This window comes from Danaus plexippus, chromosome 11 (genome assembly GCF_018135715.1).
Source record: "Danaus plexippus chromosome 11, MEX_DaPlex, whole genome shotgun sequence".
NCBI classification, from domain to species: Eukaryota; Metazoa; Arthropoda; class Insecta; order Lepidoptera; family Nymphalidae; genus Danaus; species Danaus plexippus.
The window spans coordinates 3,061,529-3,084,966 of NC_083544.1; the positions used below are offsets into that span (position 1 = coordinate 3,061,529).

At 31.0% G+C, this 23,438-nt stretch overlaps 1 protein-coding gene across 9 annotated transcripts in view; it reads right to left on the bottom strand.

Annotated features, from left to right (window-relative positions):
- LOC116765674 (polypyrimidine tract-binding protein 2) overlaps window positions 1-23,438 on the bottom strand; it is a 244,960-nt gene that overhangs the window by 8,416 nt on the left and 213,106 nt on the right. For all 9 annotated transcript variants that reach the window (XM_032655245.2, XM_032655243.2, XM_061521837.1 and 6 more), the window contains 5 exons: window positions 23,092-23,238; window positions 17,932-18,078; window positions 12,602-12,721; window positions 11,599-11,737; window positions 7,188-7,246 (listed from right to left, as the gene is read on the bottom strand). In XM_032655245.2, the coding sequence (XP_032511136.1) occupies window positions 7,188-7,246; window positions 11,599-11,737; window positions 12,602-12,721; window positions 17,932-18,078; window positions 23,092-23,238 (612 nt within the window). The remainder of the gene's footprint in view (window positions 1-7,187; window positions 7,247-11,598; window positions 11,738-12,601; window positions 12,722-17,931; window positions 18,079-23,091; window positions 23,239-23,438) is intronic.

Genomic DNA, 23,438 nt, shown 5'->3' on the forward strand with positions numbered 1-23,438 from the left:
GCAATCTCTTTATAAATGTATGTTTTTGATTTCTTTAATTCAAATGCTCCAGGTATTAAGCCTGTGGCAATTTTCGAGTAACTGTTTCATCAGTAAGGTCAACTTGCCCGTCGCTCGCGGCACTTTTGCTGGCTTTTGCTTGTATATGAAAAATTTTACCTATATTAATTAGCAGTCACCATTTTAAGTCAATATGTGACTTAACGAAGTACAATTAAACAGAACGGACGCCATAGTAAATTAACATTATATTAAGTTATAATTTTTTATTACTTGCAAGTTATTTCCTGACGGAATATATGATGGGAAAGCTATAAAGGAAACACAATCAACCATCCGAATTACAGAGGCCTCTCTAAAATCGTTGATTAAACCGCGCCCGTACTTCCTATAAATGAAGTTAAATTTGAATACCTTTTTACAATCCAATAAAAATTTCAGAGACGCAATGAATAAGTAAGAGTTCAATGTCGGATAGCTGGAATATTGGCTGTAGATTTAATAAATTTCTGCTCTATATGCAAATGCGAACCCCTGATGTGTAGACGTGAATAGATTGGCTCGTTTATAGCTCAACTTATATGGAAATGCGAAAAGCACGTAAGAAAGCGTGAAGATCCGTTCAATATATAATTAGCTTTGTAAACCGCGACGCTCGCATTCGATTTTGTCGAAAATTGAATGAGGGAGAAGTGCGTAATCGTATACAATTGAATTATATATCATTCTTATTTCGTTTAACCAACTTAATAATACAAAATCGCTCGAGGTAAATACGCTATTATTTAACATAGATCATAATACTATTATATAAATGGAGAGACAACGAAGTATGTATGCAATTTTAATTCACTATCAAGCAGAACAAAGGCAAGCAACATTCAATTTAAACTTCCTTTTTTGCCTTAGAGTATAAAAGACCTTTAATATAATTTAAGAATACATTTGCGTCATGGGTGAGTAAAGTCAATTTAAGTTCTGTGATTAATTACGGCGCAGGTTAATAAAAATTAAATACCGCTTTATTTCTTACAATAAATTCATAAGAAGTTTGCTTGAATGAAAATAAAAATGGAAACAATTGTTTAGACTTTTTAAGAAAGATCAAGACATTTTTTGTATTTAATTTATTTCAGCGTGATGTTGTTGAAGGTTCTATTGTATTTAAAATATAGTACAGCAACTATTTATTTAAATTACAAAATATTCATTTATTTCCCTTTGTAATCGAATGGGCAGCAATAAAAAATCTCCTTCATTTATTCGGACAATTAACAACTTTTCAAGGAAATTAATCAGGTTGACTTAACTTTAGATCTTTGGAACGGGGTAAATAAGACTCGCTTAAAATAGCGAAGAGGCCGCCTGAGCAGCGAGACAGAATCATCGTAAGACGTAACAAGTGTCCTCCGTATCTCTTAATCACGTCCTTGGTAATTGTTTTATCTTTAGCTCGTTAGAACTCGTTTAAGCAAAGCCTTCTTAGAGACGGATTAAGAGCGGTCCGCCTTAATCCACCCCCTGTTGCTAATTCTGGCGGTTTTTCCACGGAGACCAGATAAACGTTTTTTGTTGGGGTCCAAAGCTCAACGTTTAATATTTATAAGTGACGACCGAGCTCAGATTGCGTCTGCCACTATTGAGGGATTATGTCTGCATTAGAATGCATTTAATATTTTATCTTAAAATATTAGAATGGATGAAAAAAAAACGAAATAGTAGTCTAGAATGGGCACAAGACAGGTTAATGATCCGAAATATAAGGAAGCAGAAACATCAATTCATAATAGAGGTCGTAATTGAAGAGACACTCCAGGGAAAATATTGTTGGGATTGGAGCACGTGTACTTTAATTGATTGTATTAGGCGGGTTGGTATACGGCCGATTAGTCAATGATAAAGACCACTGAACGGGCGACCGGACTCGGAACTTCGGCAGAAGTAAATATACCTAAGTGCTCTCCACTAGTGAAGAAATTGCAAAGGAATTCATGAATATTAGTTTACTAATTTTGTTATTATTAAAATTTTTTGTTTAAAGATTTCAAACATTTTAACGTCCACGTTTTTATAAGCTATATGTAGCTATAAATAAAAATCATTAATGCAACAAGTAAAAAAAATTAACTATATATTGGTATAAAATATTAAACTCAAATATTTGGTAAATAAAATGAAAATGCATATTATATTTTAACAATAAATACGCCTTTTACAGCGAATGGTTCCATTAAGCAATGTAATTAATACGCAAAGTTACCCTAATTGTAGGCCAAAAACAGACACGATCGCAACGATCATTGCTCAAAAACCACACCTCAGCCCTCCCCTAATGAAACACAATATTAGCGATTAACTCAGAAACTAAACTATATTGTGACATTATGAATAATGAAGTTCACATTTGATGCAAATAGCGGAAATTGGCTTTGTCTATGAATACTAGCCTTGTTTAAAACATAATGGCATTGTTCTACCACCAACAAACAGCCAACTTGTGTCCCCAATACATCATATAATATTCAGGTACTCCCTAGATCCCGGGTAAACGCACCTATAGTAATAATTTATTAATACTCCAAGTATTTTAAATAACTTTTGAAGTTACGGTATTCAATCAACCAGTATTTTATTAATAAATAAACAAGTGAATATTTGGTTTTAAGTTCAGATAGATATGAAAACATTTCTTAGTAAAAATAAACATATCACAATTTTTATATAAAAACATATCACAATTTTTAACAAAGAACGGACAGGAGACACAACATTCTAGGAGATTTAAACAGTGTTTGTGAAGTAACAAGATGCAGTTTGGGCAGTGTTGATCAAGTGCTTCAATCTAAACAGGGAGGCGACGAGGGCGTGCAATTTTAAGCACTTGCTTCTTCAAACTTAGATAATCTAGTCTGATAGAATGAAACGTTTAATATAAAAGCAACAGCCAGCAAAAAGACAAGACTTTATTTTAATAAAAATGTTTATCTGTAAAGTTAAAACAAAATTATACTTTTGTTTTATAAATGTTTCTCAAGATTGCCGAATCGAATAGCTGTCAGAATATTTACTGTCAAATATCTAACGTTAAAAGGTAGCTTAGTATCATTTTATTCCGTGAAAAATGAAGCTGCCTCTCAAAACATTTGAATGAGCTTAAGCAAGAGACTTTTCACCACTCATCACATTCAATCAATAATTATGTATCATATAAACAAATAAACTGCTTACAATATCGTCGAGATTTTATTTATGGAAACGTATTATTGTAATATTAAAGTTTTAAGACGAGATCCGATGTGCTTTTAATGGTGAATGAACATTGCTTGCCCGGTGAATCGTAAATTATAGCTACAAGTATTACTGTATCTTGGAACTTCAGAAATACTTATCTTATCTATTAGACTTTTAAATCATATAAAAAATAATTGTAAACTGTTTTCTGCCATGTATTTTTAAATAAATATGTCAACTCTTTATTATAAAACAAACACGAAATTTTAAAATTTATAGTATATTGAACATTACACGTATAATTTATGGCATTTAACTGAAAACTAGAAATCATTTGAAGTTACTTTAATGTTATTGATGTTTAAAAATATATATTATTAAATTACTGTCTCTATTCTTCATATGATTTCATTAAAGTGTAATGACTGTGAATCAACAACCAGATATATTTTTATATAACAAGAAAATAAGAAGGATAAAATAGAATTAGGGAATGCATAAGATGAACAAGAATAAGTAAATTATAAATATAAATATTATTTTTTTTAAATTTTCAAGTTTATTAACTATTTCTCCGACCAAATATTAAATTGGAAATAATTTTAACGCCCAGGCTTCGAATTTTTTTTTTTGTTTCAAATTTTAACAAAAGTATTTCGTTTAACATTTTTTAAATGTTATTTATAGTTTTGGAAAACAGTTTAAACATTCCTGAACATATTTTTTGCTGTGGTGTATTTAATTTAAAATTTACTACCTGGTCAATAGTTATTGTAATATGCAAAGCGCAATAAAAAATATTTTGCTTTAAAACCAAAAAGAAAATAAGAATATTTTTTATTGATATATTTATCTGAAGAAGGAGTACCAGTAGCATTTTGAAAGGATAATTTAATTCGATACTCGCATGGTTTGTCCATATTTTAATTAACAAAATTAAATTAAAATATGACAATACTTTTGCGTGATGTAATAAGTACATAATAAGTACATTCAGCGGTATATACAATAATAATAACAAGGCATCGATTCACTTGATTTAAAAAAAAATCGTTTAAAATTTGTAAGGAGATTATAACTTTTTTACTTTATTTTTTTTTTACTCGTAATACGTTTTATTTTATTAGAAATATGTGTATATCTGTACGACTGTACGACTTAATGTATAAAAAAGCAAAAAAATGCGTACAATGTTTAAAAAAAATCACCGGTACAATCTCTGAAAGAGACCACAAAGCGAAGGTATCACATTTTAAACAGATATGTATGTATGTACATTGTTTGAATCCGTCCGTGTTGACAGAAAGTCCCGCTCAGACGAGGTCGCGGTCTCCCTGTAGAGCGCAATTTTAAAATGTAAACAAAAACCAACGCCTTAACCATTACCTGGGATTTTACAATATTGAACGTAAAACTTTTAGTGATAGATAAGACTGAAGGGGCACTCCTTTACACCTCGCCTGTGACCATTTAAAAATGGATTGTCAAAAGGCTATTTTTAAGAATCATATGAAACAAAAGTCTTTTGAGACAAAGTCACAAATAAATCAATATGAGAGGGAAAAGTAACAGAGGGATTTGTTTTCATGTATATTTAAAACATTATTTACTTATAAAAGAAAAACTAAAGCTACATTTGGAAGAGGACAGATTTTTTAATTAAACAGATTTTATATACTATTTATATATATTATTAAATCAGTTCGGTTATTATGAGTGATCGTTACCGACGGTGCTGTTATGGATGGGTTACTACAACTGAGGGTTGGACTGCACTCCAATGAATCACACTATTATCAATCACGCTCTATTGATGGAGTACACTGTTTTTGATTAAGATTTTCTTCGTTGCATTTGTTGTCAGAAAATAGCTGAATTTTGAATATATTTATACGTGAAATCCTTAAACGATGTAACAGCGTATTAAATACATAGGCATATTGTTAAAGATACGACGCAGCTAAGACGCGGCATGTTTACTCGTAAGACCTGATACGGTAAATAGGTACCAGAATTGAGCACATTAAGAGCTTACATTTCGTGTCCGCGCGCATAAGCCGCCCTCTGAAAAGATTTGACGGCGAGGTTAGAGATTTATGTCAAGGATCATAGAGTCGGAGATCGGGGGATTTCAGTGCTCCAACATCCGACTGTGCCCTTTGTGACTGGAGCACTATCCGGCTTCACTTCACTTTGTACCTCTTACTTCTGCTGCCACTTACCTTGCGGGACGTTTCAATTTCATTTTGAGAAAAATCAGTGACTACACCGGTCCCCGACTATCAGAATAGGTTGACGGTTGGAAGGAAGGTAAGCCGAAAGTAATACTCTTAGCTTCTTACTACTTCCACTAGGCGCTAAATATATTTAATAACAAACTTCGTACGCATCACATTATAAGGAAACTAAATTTCTTTTCTTTTACTATGTAAGCTAAATGTTTTTATTTTAAAACCCAACAATCATCCATCCATTTATTTATCTATCCTATCTATCTAAATATAATAAAAACATTATTGTCCTCGTTAGCATGACTAACTATTACCAGACCTATTACCGTAGCAAATCAGCCCTAGTAATTTAATCCCTTCATATTATTATTGTAGTTGTAAGTACACAATTACTGTGTTTAATTGATTAAAACACATTAATTATATTATAAACTTAGAACTAAATATACTTTGGAAGAGAATTAAAAAAAACATGAAGAGATATCTACGATTTTTTTTTATATATTCATAGGATCATTAAACACATATGAGGAATATAATCATTAAAGTATAGTTGTATTGTTGCACCAATTAAGTATGTACAATATGTGTTACTTTTACATTATAATAAAATATCAAAGGAAATGTATATTCAATTAAAAATTTTAATGTTAACGAACCATTCACTTTCGTTAATATCAGACATGTAAAAAATATAGCAACCATCAATTAGTGAATCGCAAAATAAATCTCATGCTAGTGCAATATTCAATATCAATCCTTTTATGTACAACTTCAATTATGGCAGTCGAGAAGGACTTAGCATTTCTAAGTTTTCACCACTCCTCGTTGCCAGTGATATCTCAATTTCAGTAGAGATCTCCCCGCTTGGAAGTACTAATCTGTAGAGCTATTTTTAAGTCCAATTTTTTTGAAATCTGATTCTGTCCAAAGCTCATTCTGTTTTAAAAGTTCGGACGTTTTGGGAAAAACTATTTAAAAAAACTTACACATGTTCTAAAAGTCCAAAAATCAGGTCTCGGTATAATAATAAGTTTGCATAATTGATTATTTTGCTACAAAAGGAGGAGTCACATTTGCAACAACTGATTCACGAATATGTAAGGGAGTATAGACTATCAACTATTGAATACAAAGTTATTTACAACGTTTCATAATAGTTTGAAAACGAAAAAAACAAATCTCAATAATTATTATCCCAGCAAAGCGAGTTTATGGAAGCCACAAAACGAAATTTAATTTGCCCTGAACGCTGCATCAGAAATAAAGTTAAAACAGTCACTGCAGTAGGCGGCGGTACGCTCAACTTCTAACACAAATGAATAGCGAATGGGAAAAGTTGAGCCGAGAAAAATGATGTCCCAGAGTAGGTAGTCGAGCATTTTAAAAATACTATTTATTTAAGAGATAGTGTATTTTAAGGAAAAGACGTGACGCTTTTGTAAAGTTCTTTAAATATATATATTTCAATATATTATGATGAAAAAAAATAATATATTATCACATAATGCAATTATTCAACATTTAACTCACAACTAAGAACAACCATCAATATGAAAGTCTTAATCTGGCCGGTAACGCAGTCGGGATAGATAAGACCAAGTCATCTACAGATAGTTGGAAGCGAGTCATTAAAGTGAATGAAACGTGCGGCAATAAGAACTTTATTTTATAGCTTTACTTTACAAACAGTTAAATAAAAACAAAGAAGTATTCACTACTCACCGTTTTCGCCATTTGCGCTGACCCGGTGTCTGGGTACTGGATTAGGGCTTGAAATGAATCTGCAAAGGAAATGCTTTACTGTAAAAAACTTTAATAAATCTTACACTACTTTGAAAAACTGTTTAAGCGACATAAAATGTTACATTTTTATTGACAGGAAAAGTATAAGGATACAACATACATATATCCAATGTTTAATTTCACATTAACATATCATCATAATAAATACATTGTCATGAAATAAAAATCATTCTTTTGTAAACAGTTTATAATTTTTATTAAATGCTTCAGCAGGTATCAAAGTTTACTTATTGTAAAAGTTACAAAATAAATTATCATTATATCGGTTATGGCAAGTTTCATGCTACAATATTACTGACGGAATTTAATTGGTTTAAGAGCGTATGTATACTAAGGTGGGGCGCAACGCAATTCGCTTCTCGAAGAGTTTGTTAAGATCGTCTCAGGTGTATCAGAGTTATTTTATCATCCGCAACACTTTAGCAAATATGCGAAACAAGTTTCACGTAATTTCGCCTTCTGAACTCGAGACGCATAAATTGATACGTTTACTCACTCGATCTCGGAACGTTAGAAGCGTTTCGGCGACATAAAATTAATTTTGTAAACTACACCTTTTCTTCTTTTATATATTTTTTTCGTCTGGTAAATCATTAAATTATTTTGTCTTAGGTATAATAAAATAGACTTATCATAGGTTTTTATCATAATATAATTAGTAAGGAAATTTAATGAATATGTACATATATAATAATTGCTTAATATTATTCACAAATGTGTTTATATTAAATATAAAAAGTAGACATAAATAAATTTTACACGGTAATTAAAAACTATATATAAACTAAAAATGTGTAATATGGTTTTTATCTTGAAAAATTTTAACAACACGATTTTCTCAAATCCTCTAGGCTAGACCTCGTTTTTGTACAATGTTCCGGATGTAAATCCCAAAGTTCGGGGACAACAATATGGTTCAGTTACAAAAAATACTAACACACTCATCTTTTTGCCTGTTTATAGATTTAACGATCTAAAAGCTCGTAACATAATTAAATGAATACAAGCATAGTAAATACATAAAAATTGCAACAAAAGTTTTCGGCCATAATAAACAACAGTCGGGGCGGGACTTTTTAAAACAACTTCAACCCGTTACCCTTTATTCGAATTTAGTTATTCGAGTTGAAATATTCGTAGGCTAATTCAATAACGATGCTTGCTCCGATTGCGCTCTAGAAATTTAAATGATTCCAATCAATCCGAATGCGATGTTTTTCGTTTCATTAAAAATTCCATTGGAGCACGTAATTATTTTATGAAATATCTACGAATATACGATAGCTGAGGTTGTAAATTAAAATTTCCTATTCCGCTTTTCCTGAAAAGGAAAGAGGTAGCATCCGTTGGCACCGCTATGTAAATTTAAGCGAGGTCCTGTCTCCTTTGGCCATCCGATTACAATATAATATGATATCTTAAATCTTACCGCTTTTGCTCCTTGCAATGTCGAATCTGAAAGCATTTTCGTTCGCAATTTAAGCACCCTTTCATCTTGCGACACTCAAGCAAAGAGTAAAGTAAGAAGCAGTAAACTGCGGCTTAAACGCGATTCCCTGGCGCGTTAGTGAGAAATATGTAGAAATGTTAAACCCACGATTTCAAGCACATAATTACACAAATTCCAGTTTTATTATGATGTTTCGTATTCGCTAAGATTTGTTTAACTACTCTGTATATCTAGTACGAGATTGAATGTTTATTCAAAGCAGAGACAGTTTTAACGTTTTTCCTGTTTCTTGCGTATAATCAGGATGGAAGTTATTAAAACGGTAACTCTATGTGTTGATGATGCAAAGTTCTTTGATATCTATCTCTTCACCTTAACAGGAAATATTTTATTTGATATAATGCTACGATTTCCTTTATTTGTGTATGTTTATCGACACGTGCGGGATCAATGAAGGTTCTATCACATGCTCCTAATCTCGGAACAAATCTCAATGAAGATTCTGTAATCCCCTCCCTCCGAGATTGCCTTTATTAAGGTGTAATAGACCGCTACAATTATAAGGTTTCCCTTGTTTGTGGTGGATGTCGTGTCTGTAGGTAATCCATTATTAAACAATTTATTTTACAATTAATTTGTAAAATGTCTTAATTTTTAGTTTAAAAAATGGATTTTTTATTAAAAAAAAACATTAAAAATAACATTGTAAGACCACAAATCCTTCATCAAACTCCTAGAACAATTTACAACTCCGTCCCCTTTATTATTAGTAATATAATAAAAAGTTAGGGAATATTCATTAGATAAACTCGATAAACTTACGAAAATAACAAGGAGAAACAACATGAATCCTAAATTGGTAACAACTTCTAAGTGGTTGAAGTTATAAAGCATTTTCGGTGGCCATCCTGAATGAGAAAATATAAGATCGGATAAACACTGACTTATGCAAATCATAAGAAACATTCAATTAATAATAAATTTAAAATTTCTAATAAAGCTAGCCGTAACATTGGATTATAAATTTAATGAGCTTCTATAGAATTGTTATGACCTGTTGTATATTGTGTATTAATTTAAACAATTAGTTATCATTGAATACGTAACAAAGTTCAAAGTTCAAACATAAAGAAAAATATTCATCTATTTTTCAAAGAATTTCTTTATTCAGCAAAGTCTTTTTCACGTTAGAAATATGTATTTTTAATGTTAAAATTACGTTTAGGATACTTTGCGATGAGTTTTACATAAAAAAAATTTGAAACACAATACTGACTTTGGATTCCCCTGTCTTTGCTAATGTGATCTCGCATTACGCGAAATATCAAAATGTCAACGAAAATAATATAACAATGTTGCTTAATGTAATAAAGAACAGAAGAAAATACAAACATTAAAAATTACCCACCGAGGCATTATATGTTATTTAACTCCGTCGGGCGCGTAACGTTTTGTATAGTATTGATAGTGAATTGTATACGAAATATGTGCTTTATTTGCTCCCCACGAGACAGGATAATTGAAGTAGGGATTTATACGTTTCGGATCTACGATCTACTACGGTTGGTAGGTAACAATTCGGATTTGTATAGGGCAAATTCGGCGAATTTGTCTGTCGTGATGGAAATGCAATCTTGGGACTAACGCTCCAAGTTCAAAATTTGTCATATAGTAATGCATACATGTATATAAATATAAAAATATAGTTTATTGTATTAAAATCTTATTTAAAACTAAAACGCAATTTGGAAGTAATGGACGAGTTTGACAAGTAGAATGTAAAAAATAACTAAATAATAGCACTGCATTTATAAAAATGCTTAAAACCGAGTGGGACAACAACTAAACGGTGAACTGGCGTAGACAAAAGCTTTTACAATTGGACAATGACAAATGCGGTAAAAAGAAACGGTTTGGTAACATTGCAAGGGTCGTTCGGAAATTGGAATCACTGCATTAACTAAGCTCTGTCGAGATACTGACGAATTATGAGAGCTAGTTTACTTAAAATTAAATAAATTAGATGGAAACGGAACGGAACGGACCGAAGTGCAAGAGTTTTCGGTTTTTCATATTATTTTACGATAAAAACTGTTACGGGAGGAAAGTTGTTTGTAAAGATCCGTATATATAATAACATTTCATTTACACATTTCTTAGCAATTTAGTGTCGTTGGATTTTTTTAATGTTATGTACACATTCCATTCAAAGCATTTATTTATTACTACATATTGTACATAATAATATAAGTATTTAGCTATTTTAAAATATATTTAGACAACAACTGATACTGAAACTCGTATATAAGTATAGTGTAAGATTTTCGGAAGTTTAAACCCCGATTAGGTATTAACGAAGTTTATAATTAGCAGAAAGCGAGCAGTACAGGGTGGGTTACATCGCTGTGGGCAAAGCTTATCAAATATGTACCTACAAACCTGGCAGGCTGTGTCGGATTTATTTAGGATATGCATGAGGGTATGATTTAAATTTTAAACGGATTGCGCCCTTGGATTTTAGATTTGCTTTATGTTTGGTAAATCTATCACTAGAACAACCGCGGCTTAAATTTAATTTTAATACCGGCCTCTATTCGATTATTAATAGGTGTTTTACTCACTGTTACTCTCTCGGGACAAATACATGGTAACGCGATAAAAGGATTAAAACGTAATTAGATTTCAAAATTAGTATAACAAATGAGACCTTATGTCTAATAGATTATATCACTGGTGTTTTTCAAAATGTATAATTTCAAGTGTTAGTTGTGACTATGCCATAATGTATACTGTTTACGTAGGTTATTTATACTGCGTGTAATACTTCTCTTAAGCAAAAGCATTATTACATGAATATGATACTAATAAATGTGTACTTACTGTTTTTAGTGAACGTGACAATTTTGAGCACCTTTCCGTATCGCTGGAAGATCGAGTAAAGTACATCAAGTACTATCGGATACAGCATATGTTCTATTATAACGCGCAGGACAGTGTTGGGGCCACCCTGCAGGTCACACTGTTAAACATAAGTTAATATTTATAACAATTTATTACATTCGAGAAATTATGTCTGGAATTTAATATAATTACCAAATTTAATTTACTTACAAAAAAAGTCAAGAAATAATGTAATTAACGAATCACACGGTGAAATTTTAAAAATAATAAAGATGTATATTCTAAAACCCTATTTTGTTTTAGAAATATGATGGAAATTTACTACACACAAGAAACACTCTTAGTGTGAAAAATTTAAAACTAAAGTGTCTTCGCAACTTTTAAGAGCGCGGTACAAAGTAAGTCTTAATAATATGTCAATTAGCACCTGGCGGTCAACTTCTTTGGAGTGGAGTTTTAATAATTAATTTAAATGTTACACACACTTTTTGTATGCGGTCCACATAAATATATGCAGCAGAAATTGACAGTGAACTGAAAATCTGATTTAGAGGACGAGCTTGTAATATTTAAGATGGTCTCTATAATCAGCTTTTCGGTTTAATACTAAATAGATAATCTTCTTTACCTTACGTCACCCTTAGGTAACATTAATGTACGATTTAATACCTCGACTGTACGCCGGCTATTATCTTGATATATGTTATTAAGAAACTAAATCATACGTGCCCATGTACTTGTATAGGAACAGGAAAATTGTTTTCAACTTTTACCATTACGGAGGGTTGTTATAACTTTGTGGTAAATCTCGAAAGGAGATATGATTTTAGGTAATTATTTTAGTAAAGATGATGATAAATAAAATTTGTCTCAAGATTTAATATATTCTAAGTTTCAAAAGTCTGATATTAAGTAAAATATATATATAAAAATATTTTTCTCGATAGTATTCTTCTTGCTATATACTGTATTTAATACAAACTTGTATTTCGGTTCCTCCGTTGGCTGGTTGTAGTGCTGCGCCCGCGCCAGCTACAAGGGCTGCACCAGCGCTGTTAGATATGGCTTGAGCAGCTTGAAGTGCCGCTTGTGCTGACGCCGACTGCATGTATGACCAAGTATTGGTTAGAATTTCTTTACAGACTATCTTAAATAATTATTTGTAATGAAGAAACAAATATAACTTCACTCAAACAACTTGTTATTGTAAAAAAAATGGTATCATTTACTGGTCAAGAAAATAACCATTGCTAACAAATCCTGAATAAGATGAAAATCACAGACGAAATCCAAAATTATTACACCTAGTAAGATACATTAGAGTTACGTAAAAAAATAAATATGTCCACTTGTTTCTCATAAGTCGGACAACAAAAGAACGCAATACAAGTTATCTCTCGCACACCTTGGAGTGTTCCACGACTATGAGATAACATTGACCGCCTCAGACAAAGGGACGCCATAAACTTATTTTGTATCGTCGAGAAATCCACTACTTTGTTAGAAAATAAGGGTCGAGAATGGCCGCTACGCGTAATGTCAAAATAAAATAAACCTCTTATATTTGGAAGGAGTAATACTGCCTAAGATACAAATCTTCTTGACTTCTTCATGTGACAATTTATATTGTTAGGTTATGCGAAACAGCCGATTGATACAAAATTATTTATATTGTAATAAGAAACCATCAAATGTGAGTTCGAAAGCAGTGCAATCTATTTCAAAATTAGTTACATTAGTTACTTAAGACTAAATTAAATTTTGGTGGTGGTGGTGGTGGTTATTACAAAACATTGGTTATGATTTTTATAAAAATCTATATAGCACCTTCATCTCAATACGACGATTAAATATGTTGAGGGCTTAATTCATCGAATCGAGTCAAGGCACAATGTCTTAATTTGTAAAGTAGTGTAAACAAGATATTCCAGAGGTCGCTGGTTGGAATTCTGCTCAAATCTAAAATTTCTGGATTTTTTATTAAAACATGAATTCAAATAGTTAAATCAAATATGTTTCAAAATATTATTTAGATAGTATTACTTTTGATTTATAACTTTTAAACTAGATAAATATAAAATATTTTTCTCATAAATAAAGATCTGTTGAGTAATATCATTTCAAAAAATTCTGAAACACCTATTAAAAGTAAAATTGACACTGAAAGGGTAATAAAAATCTAAAATGTTTAATCTTCATCGACAAGTGAATTGCACGTGTAGAGAACCCGAAAGCGATATGGAAATTCGAAGAAAAATAGTGCTACACAAAGGAATTTAACGTGAAAAAGACCCGTAAAACTTGAAAATTACATGTCCTTCGATTTAAACATGAAGTGTTGAACGTTATGAACGCAACATAAAAGGTTAGAGCAAATGAAACGTGCGCTGAGGAAGGACGTCATGATCGCACAAACCGGCCACTCTTTGATCCTATATTTTCACATGGCTTTGTGCCCGACGACAAGCTGACAAGCGTGCAGGCCAGACAAAAATAAGGCTTTAACCATGTCATGGTAAGCTTGCCGTCGACGACAAAGGATCCTCTACAAATTCATGTCGACTTTCACCTCCTTTACTGTTCTATATATAAAACGGTCATTCAATTTTAACTAAGGTTTTTGGTCTTAATTAACACAATCCATTAATGTGCTATTTGTTTATAGTTATATTGAAAAAACAATTACTTGTAAGATGTATAAATGGAAATAAATCTTAAATATTGATAGAGATCAAAGTAAATCGTTTATCTGATAAAAAAGATATGAATGATTAGAAAGATTTCCCATAGAAAACAAATTCAAATGGAGTCACAAAGGATTGTGTTATAAAAGTGTGCCACGAATAATTGAAATCCCGATTTCTTGAAAATATTTTCCAATAGGTCATTGAAAGCGCATTGGCAAACTCTTGAGTTATTTAAAAGGTCTTATTCGAAGGAAGGGCAATCTTTCAGCGACCGCTGGCAGACGGTCTACGTCGAGCGACAAAATAACTCCTTCCGCCATCGAAGACTTCTATTCAGCAACCACAATACCTTTTGCATCGCCTGATTGGTCAAAGACTTACATTCCATACATTCTTTCAAAGCATTCTTTTCAACAAATGATATTAAAACGATAGTTTTAAAACAAGACAGCTGTAACTGCTGGGATAAATAAAACCTAGTGTAAGTTAGATGTGTGAATTGAGGGTTCCTTGTGTCTAGTTTATTCGTTTTTTTTTTTTTGTAATGCATAGAATTTTAATTGTTTAACGTCCTTTAATCGTATAAATTAATTTCTACTACATACCAAATTGACGGACATAAGAAAATCTAGGTTAATAGTAATTACGTTAAGACTTTCTATTATAATATTTAGCACAAGTAAGGATATATGCAGGATAGAACAAATTTCATAGGTAAATTAAGTTGGGTCCTAACCAACAAAGGGTTGAAAAATATTCGTATATTTTTACCATCATTTTTCCTTGTACTTGGCAACTTGAATTTGCTTAAAAAGGTATTGATTTGTGCAGCATCACAATTTTTTTCTAATATTATTTTTTAAGATTTCAATGGATTTTACTACGAGTATCTTTACTTAATCCAATAAAAATACAATCTTTTGTATTAACATGATTATAAGATGCGAGTTTACATATGTACTTTTATTTCTAGTACAATAAGATATAATATACACTTTGGAATAAAAAACAAGTATAAATATTCTCTTGTTACAATTTTTAATATACAGGCTATAATATTGTTGTTGTAGGCTGTGGTACTAAGACATTTGAGTTGATGCATTGATAGTATGCTTATCCATTTTTAATATATTTCTATGAATTTTACGTCATGTCAATATTTGACGAGACTAATTTATTAAATAATCAATAAATATAAATATCCAGAATGTTTAAGAAAAGATGGAATCCTATTAGCGAACACGTCAAAAGTGAAATAATAATAAAAGATCGGTCTTTGAAATCGTCACGAAAAATAAGTCCTTGATATCGTTAAAGAGACGTTGCCTCGGGGCCTTAGTCACATCATTATGAAGTACGCTTCTCAGTACTGAAGAAGGAAATAGGACTGACAAAGAAATGTCAAAATATCCCCAAAATATGTTAGATATAATATATCAAAAATATTCGTTATGACCGTATTAAATTTATAGCATAAAATTGACCCAAGTGTCATTTTAGCCAAAAAATAAATTAATAACTATAAGAAATAATTATCAAGTGTAGGCTGTCTTCAATTTATAACTTATTTGTTGAAAAAATTGCTCCGTAATATCCTACGACAATATTAAACAATGGTTAATAGATTGTGTGTTTACAAGTTTGTTCTTAGTAATTAAATGACAAATATGTGAAGGGAAACTTCTCAAAGAGCGTAACAGATTAAAGCAAATAGATAATAGACACCTAGTTGTATCCATTTTCAGTTTAATCATCACATTAATTAGCCATTGTGTTTACCAAGAGGCTTGTTTGCATTGTTGACAATCCGATCAAACAACTATTATACTATTGATTAATAAACAATGAGATTATAATTATAACTTGTGCATAATTATTAATATAATGATATTATTCCTAAGTTTAGTTAGATCTGGTGCCATAGACCGACATTAACAGCGTCGAAATCGTGTACATAAGATTTTATTATAAAAATTTGTACACATCATGAAAGTTGCCAAAGATTAATGGTGATTAATTTTGGAACTTTTCCTCAGATTCTCAATTTACTCTCCCAAAAAAATATGCGATTGAAAGACGAAAACATTATTGACGGGATTAATACTGTTTAAGATCTGCGATATATAGCACAGAAACCTACATATAATCCTTTGATATATGTACATATACGCTCATGCGAAAAAAGTAGAGCCACCAATAATTTAACAAAAATTACTCCAGCGGGAAAGATACCAGTAAAGGAAAATATGATAGATAGTTGAAAGGTTAATATCACATCATATTTAAATTCCCGAATATTCTGTATAAATTTGAAATAACAATAATCTAAGCAAATAATATTTTATTTTAACTCTAAGTGTATTGATGTTCAAAGACTATCATAGTTACTCAGCATGCGGTTCATGTATATTCATTGTATGTCACACGAATTGTTTTCCTTTGGCTGTTTTGCATAACCATTTTGATAAAAGCCCATTTTTAATAACATATAAATATAATAGATATGGCGTTTCCAATAAGCGACATTTTATTTAATAGCCAAGTATTTATTTATTATTTACTTTACGTTTACATATCTATAATAAAAATATTTAATTCATATATTATCTCTCTATATCGTATAAAACTTAAAGTCATTAAACGAAGTTTTCCTTTGTATGGAGAGACTTAATATTTAATGATTGTCATCTGTAGTATCCTAAAAGAAATTTATGAGAGTTCAGATTTTTATATTCTTCCGAATATTTTAAGTTCATTTAGATAACAATTCAATTCGAGCATAGCTAACTCTTGGGTATTTTATAAAATTTAAAGGAAATTTACAAAAAAATATTTTAAAGAATGATATAACTGAGAGTGTAAAAACCCAAAGCACTTAAGAATTTACCTCATCCAGGGCTGTAAAATAGAAAATGGACGTAAATTTTACTCTCTCACTGTATGAAAATTATATTTTATATAGGAAAACTAGTCAAAAGTAAACGTAATCTATTAATTAGTATGATTATATTTTAGGGTACGAGAATTTTTTTGTATTCATGTATTGGTAAGTACCTAATAACATTTTTAAAGAAAATATGCCTCAAGAATATTACTAGGAGTTAAATATTTTAGTTTAATTTTAGTCTATTTTATCAAATGTGGCTCTTTAATTCTAATATTTAAAATTCTGAAGGGCTTAATTGTCACCTAATCACAAATTAATACTTCATACTATATCTGAGCTAATCCCAAATGGCATCTATAGATAATAGTAGCAGTTAGCTCAAGCAGATTCGAACAACGAAACTTACAAAGCTAAAGCGGTATGCGGGTTTATTGAATACAGTAATCTTAATTGTGGGCCTCTCATATCCCCTACAAAGATTATACTAATAGTTCAATTGCACCGCAGACCGGGGTTTAAATTTCACAATCGGTACCGCGTACGAGTATTTAATGCGCCATCTAATACCACATAATTCCTCTTAGTCGAGGCGTACCTAATTAAACTATCGTCAGGCAATTTGTGATAATGACGTGACAGGATTTAATCGTCCGATAGAGTACATAACAATACATTGTGTTATAATCTGTATGTCTTATAATTACTGGAAATAAAGAATAGAACTTATGTTAATCGTACCGCGTTGCTGTGAGTCTGGTCTGTTTTTAGTTCCTTATGGTTAGAGAACTGCACGTAGACAGCACGCCCACGAAGTTGAGCCACGCAGCCACCGAAGTATGCCACCATGGCTACAGCAGATATTTCTTCCGCCATTTCCAGGAATGCCTAAAGCAGTAAAAAATACATGACATTTCATAGAAAATAATTGTAGGGGGTCTTGATTTTATTTTATTAAGATAGATATGTAGCACAAGACAATATTCTATGTTTTGGGTAATATTGTAATTTCATAATTATCTAATATGTTATTGGGAAATATTTTTTGATAATCTAAAAAAAAAATCAAGCTTTATAAACACAATCTAAGAGAACATTTCAAAATATTTATCATGATGAACTGTGGCGAACGTAAAAGGGAGACATAAATTGAGACCTAGTGTGGGTCCATTACAAATATCGCCTGATCTAATCGAATACCCGACGTTGAGAGTAAAATATCTGGGAAGAAGATGACGTGTTGAGCGGTCCCGGAACGCGTATGTCGAAACCATATACATTATACTAGACTTTTATTACGCTGTTTAATACGGTTTTTGTGATACTATTTATTGCTAATTTTATTGTTTTTTATATTTGATAATTTTGTTTTGAAGAGCCATAACATATGCTTTAATGACCCGCTATTGCATACGGTAATGTTTGAACGTGCAACATAAGCGCCTTATAATTTTGCTACCAGGTATTTCGACTATAATTCACTGAATGAATACATCGCTTCAGAATATTATCGTTACGGGACCGTTAACGAGGTTTTGTGTTGGTAGCACCATGCTCTGCAATTAATCGGCTCTGAAATACTACTATATATAAACCAAACAAGAGGACTGATCCGCATATGCCCAGCATCGTGCCCTAAATGCGTTATGATTTCCACTATGATTTTAGAGAGAACATTTTACTTGCGTGCATCGTATTCTATGTGCGCGCAATTCACCACCGCAGAATCCTGCTTTTGGCATTTTAACATGGCCGACCGGCGTACAAAATACACCGGCGCAGGCCTGTGTAGGAAGCCGCAAATTAAATAGAATTTGTCTGTAGCTAATTAAAAAACAAATACCTTGTGAACAGCGAGTGGAAGTGGAATTTAAACAAACTACTGGATACACTCCATGCTGTAATCGATAATTATGAAAAAAAACCTCTTCAGTGATTATTTCTGAAATACACTTACTTTTTCAAATTCAAGATCAAATTACTAAATAATAATTTGGGTAATGACTAAATATACAGTAATAAAAGAATAATTTAAAACAAATACCTCCATCATAGTTTTCATGAAATAAAAACTTTAATGTTATTGTTTCATAAATCAGATAGAATGTGAGTGAAAGCTCACAAATTAATGAAAACATGGACTGGCACACGGGGCTCGATCGTGAAATAGTGTCAACGGCTCTTCGTTTTAATCACCGAGAGTGGAAGCGATTGTCCGCACCCACTCACATCAATGTTTGCCCACCTCTCGACAAATGCCGCCTTTGTAACTGGACTCTCAGTGCTACGGTTACCATCAACAGCGATACTTTTCATCATTCTCTTAGAGTCCATCAAAGGATCGAAAGCCAGTTCAACTTTAGAGTGTTTTATTTTGATTAGTTACAAGGAAACAGAATCTATTCATTAAGTTATTGTTTTGTACATATAGAAGGTTATAGTAATTTCTCTTTTTTTTGCATGTAAAGATTCTTTAATATTATTAAGCTTAGAGATTTAAATTAAATTTTAAGACTTATCCTAGCTTCGACTAAGGCGTTAAATTTTAAATTTAACCTAGAGTATGAAATTTTAAGCGAAAATATTGCAACCTTAAAATATTAAATTTAAGTAAAAGCACATTTAAATTTCATTGTGCCTGCACCCCGGAGACAGAAATGAAAAGATACGGAAAATTTCATAACAAAAAGCAAGATCGGACCGTTCATAAAAAAGGGATTGCTTCTCATGCTAGAAGAAAGATTGTTGTTCTTCACGCCACGATATATACGTATGTATACAAGGTGGATGTCATAGGCGCTATTTATTAGATGGGATAAAATTGTGCCCCTGTCTGCCCTACTGCTTGAACGTAATGAGATTTCCTTTACCATTTCATTTTCCGTTGTAAACTAAAGTATTTTTAATTTGTAAGCAACCATTACACGTATCTCTAAACAGAATTAAATATTTGAGGAGACTTTCACTTGTTATATATTAGAGCGAAATTCAGAATTATATATAACATGGTCAGTTTATTAGCATGTACAATTAAAATAATTCGAGACGTTTTCTATAATAAAATATACAAAAATTGCATCCTTAATATAACTGAATCAAACTGTTTGAAATTTATCTAAAGGTCATATATTTTTTTTACAATTTTACTATTCGATTGTTATGTTTCATTCAAAATATATGTACATATGTAAGTCTACATATCTATGGAAACTGGGTGCTGGTGTGAATTTATTATGAAATAATATTGTGACAGAGTATTTTTCCCTTTTCAATAACCGATGTATTTGATTCTTTTACTTGTGTCTAGAATGCAAATATAACAATTCTACATTAGCTTATGTTTAGTAGACTAATCGCAACTAAACTTAGGCAAGACGGTTAGAAATTATACCGGTTTGTTATAAACAAAGTAAAAACTTTTTTTGTTTTAAGCCCAACTTAGTAGATATTTTCTCATAATTTTTATTTTAGTAATATAAACAAACAAAATTCTATTATATAAAATTTTGACACCGCTGTACAAAAAGATAATCGAAAAAAAAATATTATTTAACATGCCCTTCGGACGAGATATTCGCAACTGAAATTGAAATTTATTTTCACGTCGCCATCCCTTGAAATGTGCTAAGTAGAATTTTGATGGAATTTCGCCACAGAGATAATTCATTATAATTTCCCCTCTTCCGTAAATACTATGTAAAAAGTATTAATTAGTTACCATAATCGTAATTTATTACAACACGACCGTATCTTTGACCGTTTAAAGATATATTTTATGGGATATTATAAGAAAATTTTACCATGCCATCTTTATATTTTTTTTTGTTCTATAACTTTATTTTTGCTAACATTTAACAAGCGAATTTTTAGCAATATAACAATTGCTTTCTCATTATTGTGTATGCCAAAACGAACTTTCTTTAGATGTTTAAAATTTCAGTAGTTCATGTAATTATTTCTTTCTTATTTCTGCGAGTTAAAATATTTCATAATACCGTAAAATGCTCTAATGTCTCTATGTAAAAAAAATATGTCTGGGATAAAAATAAAAATAAGAGGTTTATCTATAAATCTAACAATGTAATTGGAATAATCAATTAAATAATAATTATAACATTGTATAATTTTATTCAAATGTTTAAATCATGAAATAAATATAAGAAATTTCTAAGAACCACAAAAAACTTACAAGATAAACAATGGAGGGTATTTCCGCGACTATCTGGACTCAAGTCGACTTAAAGATTTGCGGTTTTAGTAGAATAAACTTTACTGATGTCTACTAATACTTAGTTACTTTAATATTGTAAAAGTTTTACCGATTGAGTTTAACGCTTGCCCTGCAATTTAAGATCGTAAAATGCTTATAAGTTCAAAAAATCTTTCTTAACTAAATTCATATTTAATTATAGTATCGAGATGCATTTTTTTTGCTTATTTCAGCTGATCATAAAATTATCGTTTGAAATTATTATACTTTAATATTTTCCCAGTTGATAATGTTGTGCCGTTGTGACTTAACAGATTTTGATGGTATTCAATTCTTTTACAAGGGACTAGAATCGTTTGGTTATCATGGTATCAAAAATTAATCCTTACAGCTTTCATTTTAATATTTTTAATAAATTAGAAAAGTACTCACTAAGAATAAAACATTTCGGCTAAAAATAATTAACATTCATTTTATTTCTCGATTTAATAGACATTTTCAGTATTAATACGTGTATTTACAGTTGTGGTTGGTAAGGAAAGGCGCCTTTCTCGAGAATTATTCTAATATATCTAATCCATCATACTACATCAGAGCACTGTTTATAATATCCAAAATCTTTCATTCTTTTTATGAGATAGTAGTATTATAGGTCATCTCATTATCTTCTTTACTTTATTACTAAAATTTAATATAACATGTTAATGAGCAGACATTACAGTGACTCCAGAAGAATTACAAACTCCCTAACTAACACAAACGTCGTAACTAGGTTAACATTCCGTTTTTAACTGATCTATAGGTAATATAAAACGGGTATGAAGTACAACTCCACAATGGTTAGCGGCCTATTTGCAGAGACCGCGCCGCCCACTTGTTGTGCTTCCGTAGCCTCTATTGTAGTTACATGACCGAGTTCACATATTAATTCCTATGTGAATTATCTTTTTCTAAAGCACTTCAGGTTGCGGTTTTAATTGAATAAAAAGTTTTAAGGCTCTTTGTTTCAATCTAGTTTTAGTTTTTAAAAATTCATAACTTTAGGATATGTCAGTTTTAAATATTCGTTAATTATATGTATTTATTTTCATAAATGAAAAAGGAATTTCAATTGAGAAGTTAATTTAGAAATTATCTGTTTAATTTTGCATACTTGAATTTGACTTATTGAATGCATAGTGATTGTGCTTATAGCAACATAGTAGTCATAACTTTATGTGTCATAAAATAGCATAGAGAAGTTTAGCATAGCTTTAGCTATTTCTTTTTTTTTTTGTTGTAAATACTAAAATTATACCTTTTTATTGGATGTCAAAAAACATATATGAAGTTTGACTTTCAAATAGAAACACGTGACTCTCGTTATTTTTAATTCGATAAATAAATATAACATTATAATGAGTTAGAGCAATTATATATTGTACTTGGTGGAACAAATATGTTAAAGAAAGAGAGTGAACGCATTGTATTTCTTACCAGTATAAAAATTGTGTTTAACTTTATAATCTTTCTTTATAATAATATTTATAAGATAACTTTGTAACGTCTTTAAATATTGGATAACAATAACCCTCGAATACAGAGCACAACAAAAAATACAAAGTAACTGAGTGTTTCAGTAATTATTTTTAATCCAAACAACAATGTAACCTGCAGCGATTGAAAAGTTGCATATAATTTGACGTGTTTACCTGATTTTTTCCTTTGAGCACGAGAACATTGGTAACCCTCCCAAATGGCAGACCCAGCTGTATGATCTCTGCTTCCGTCGTCTCATTTGGTATATTCCGTATGTGGATAACTCTTGAAGGTTTGCCGACATTTTGTTCAAGCTTCACCTGAAAAGTAATGTAAAATGTAGACAACTTTACACGGAAAAGTAGTGAAGAGAACTCTGACAATGGTGCTCGTTTGTGGTTATAGTACACGGTTTTGGAACCGCTGTTTGGTTTTTGCGATTTGATCCTTTGAATGAAGTTACTTGATATATAGCTAAAACCATCCTTGATATCCATCGCTTTCCAAAAGTTTGGTTGGT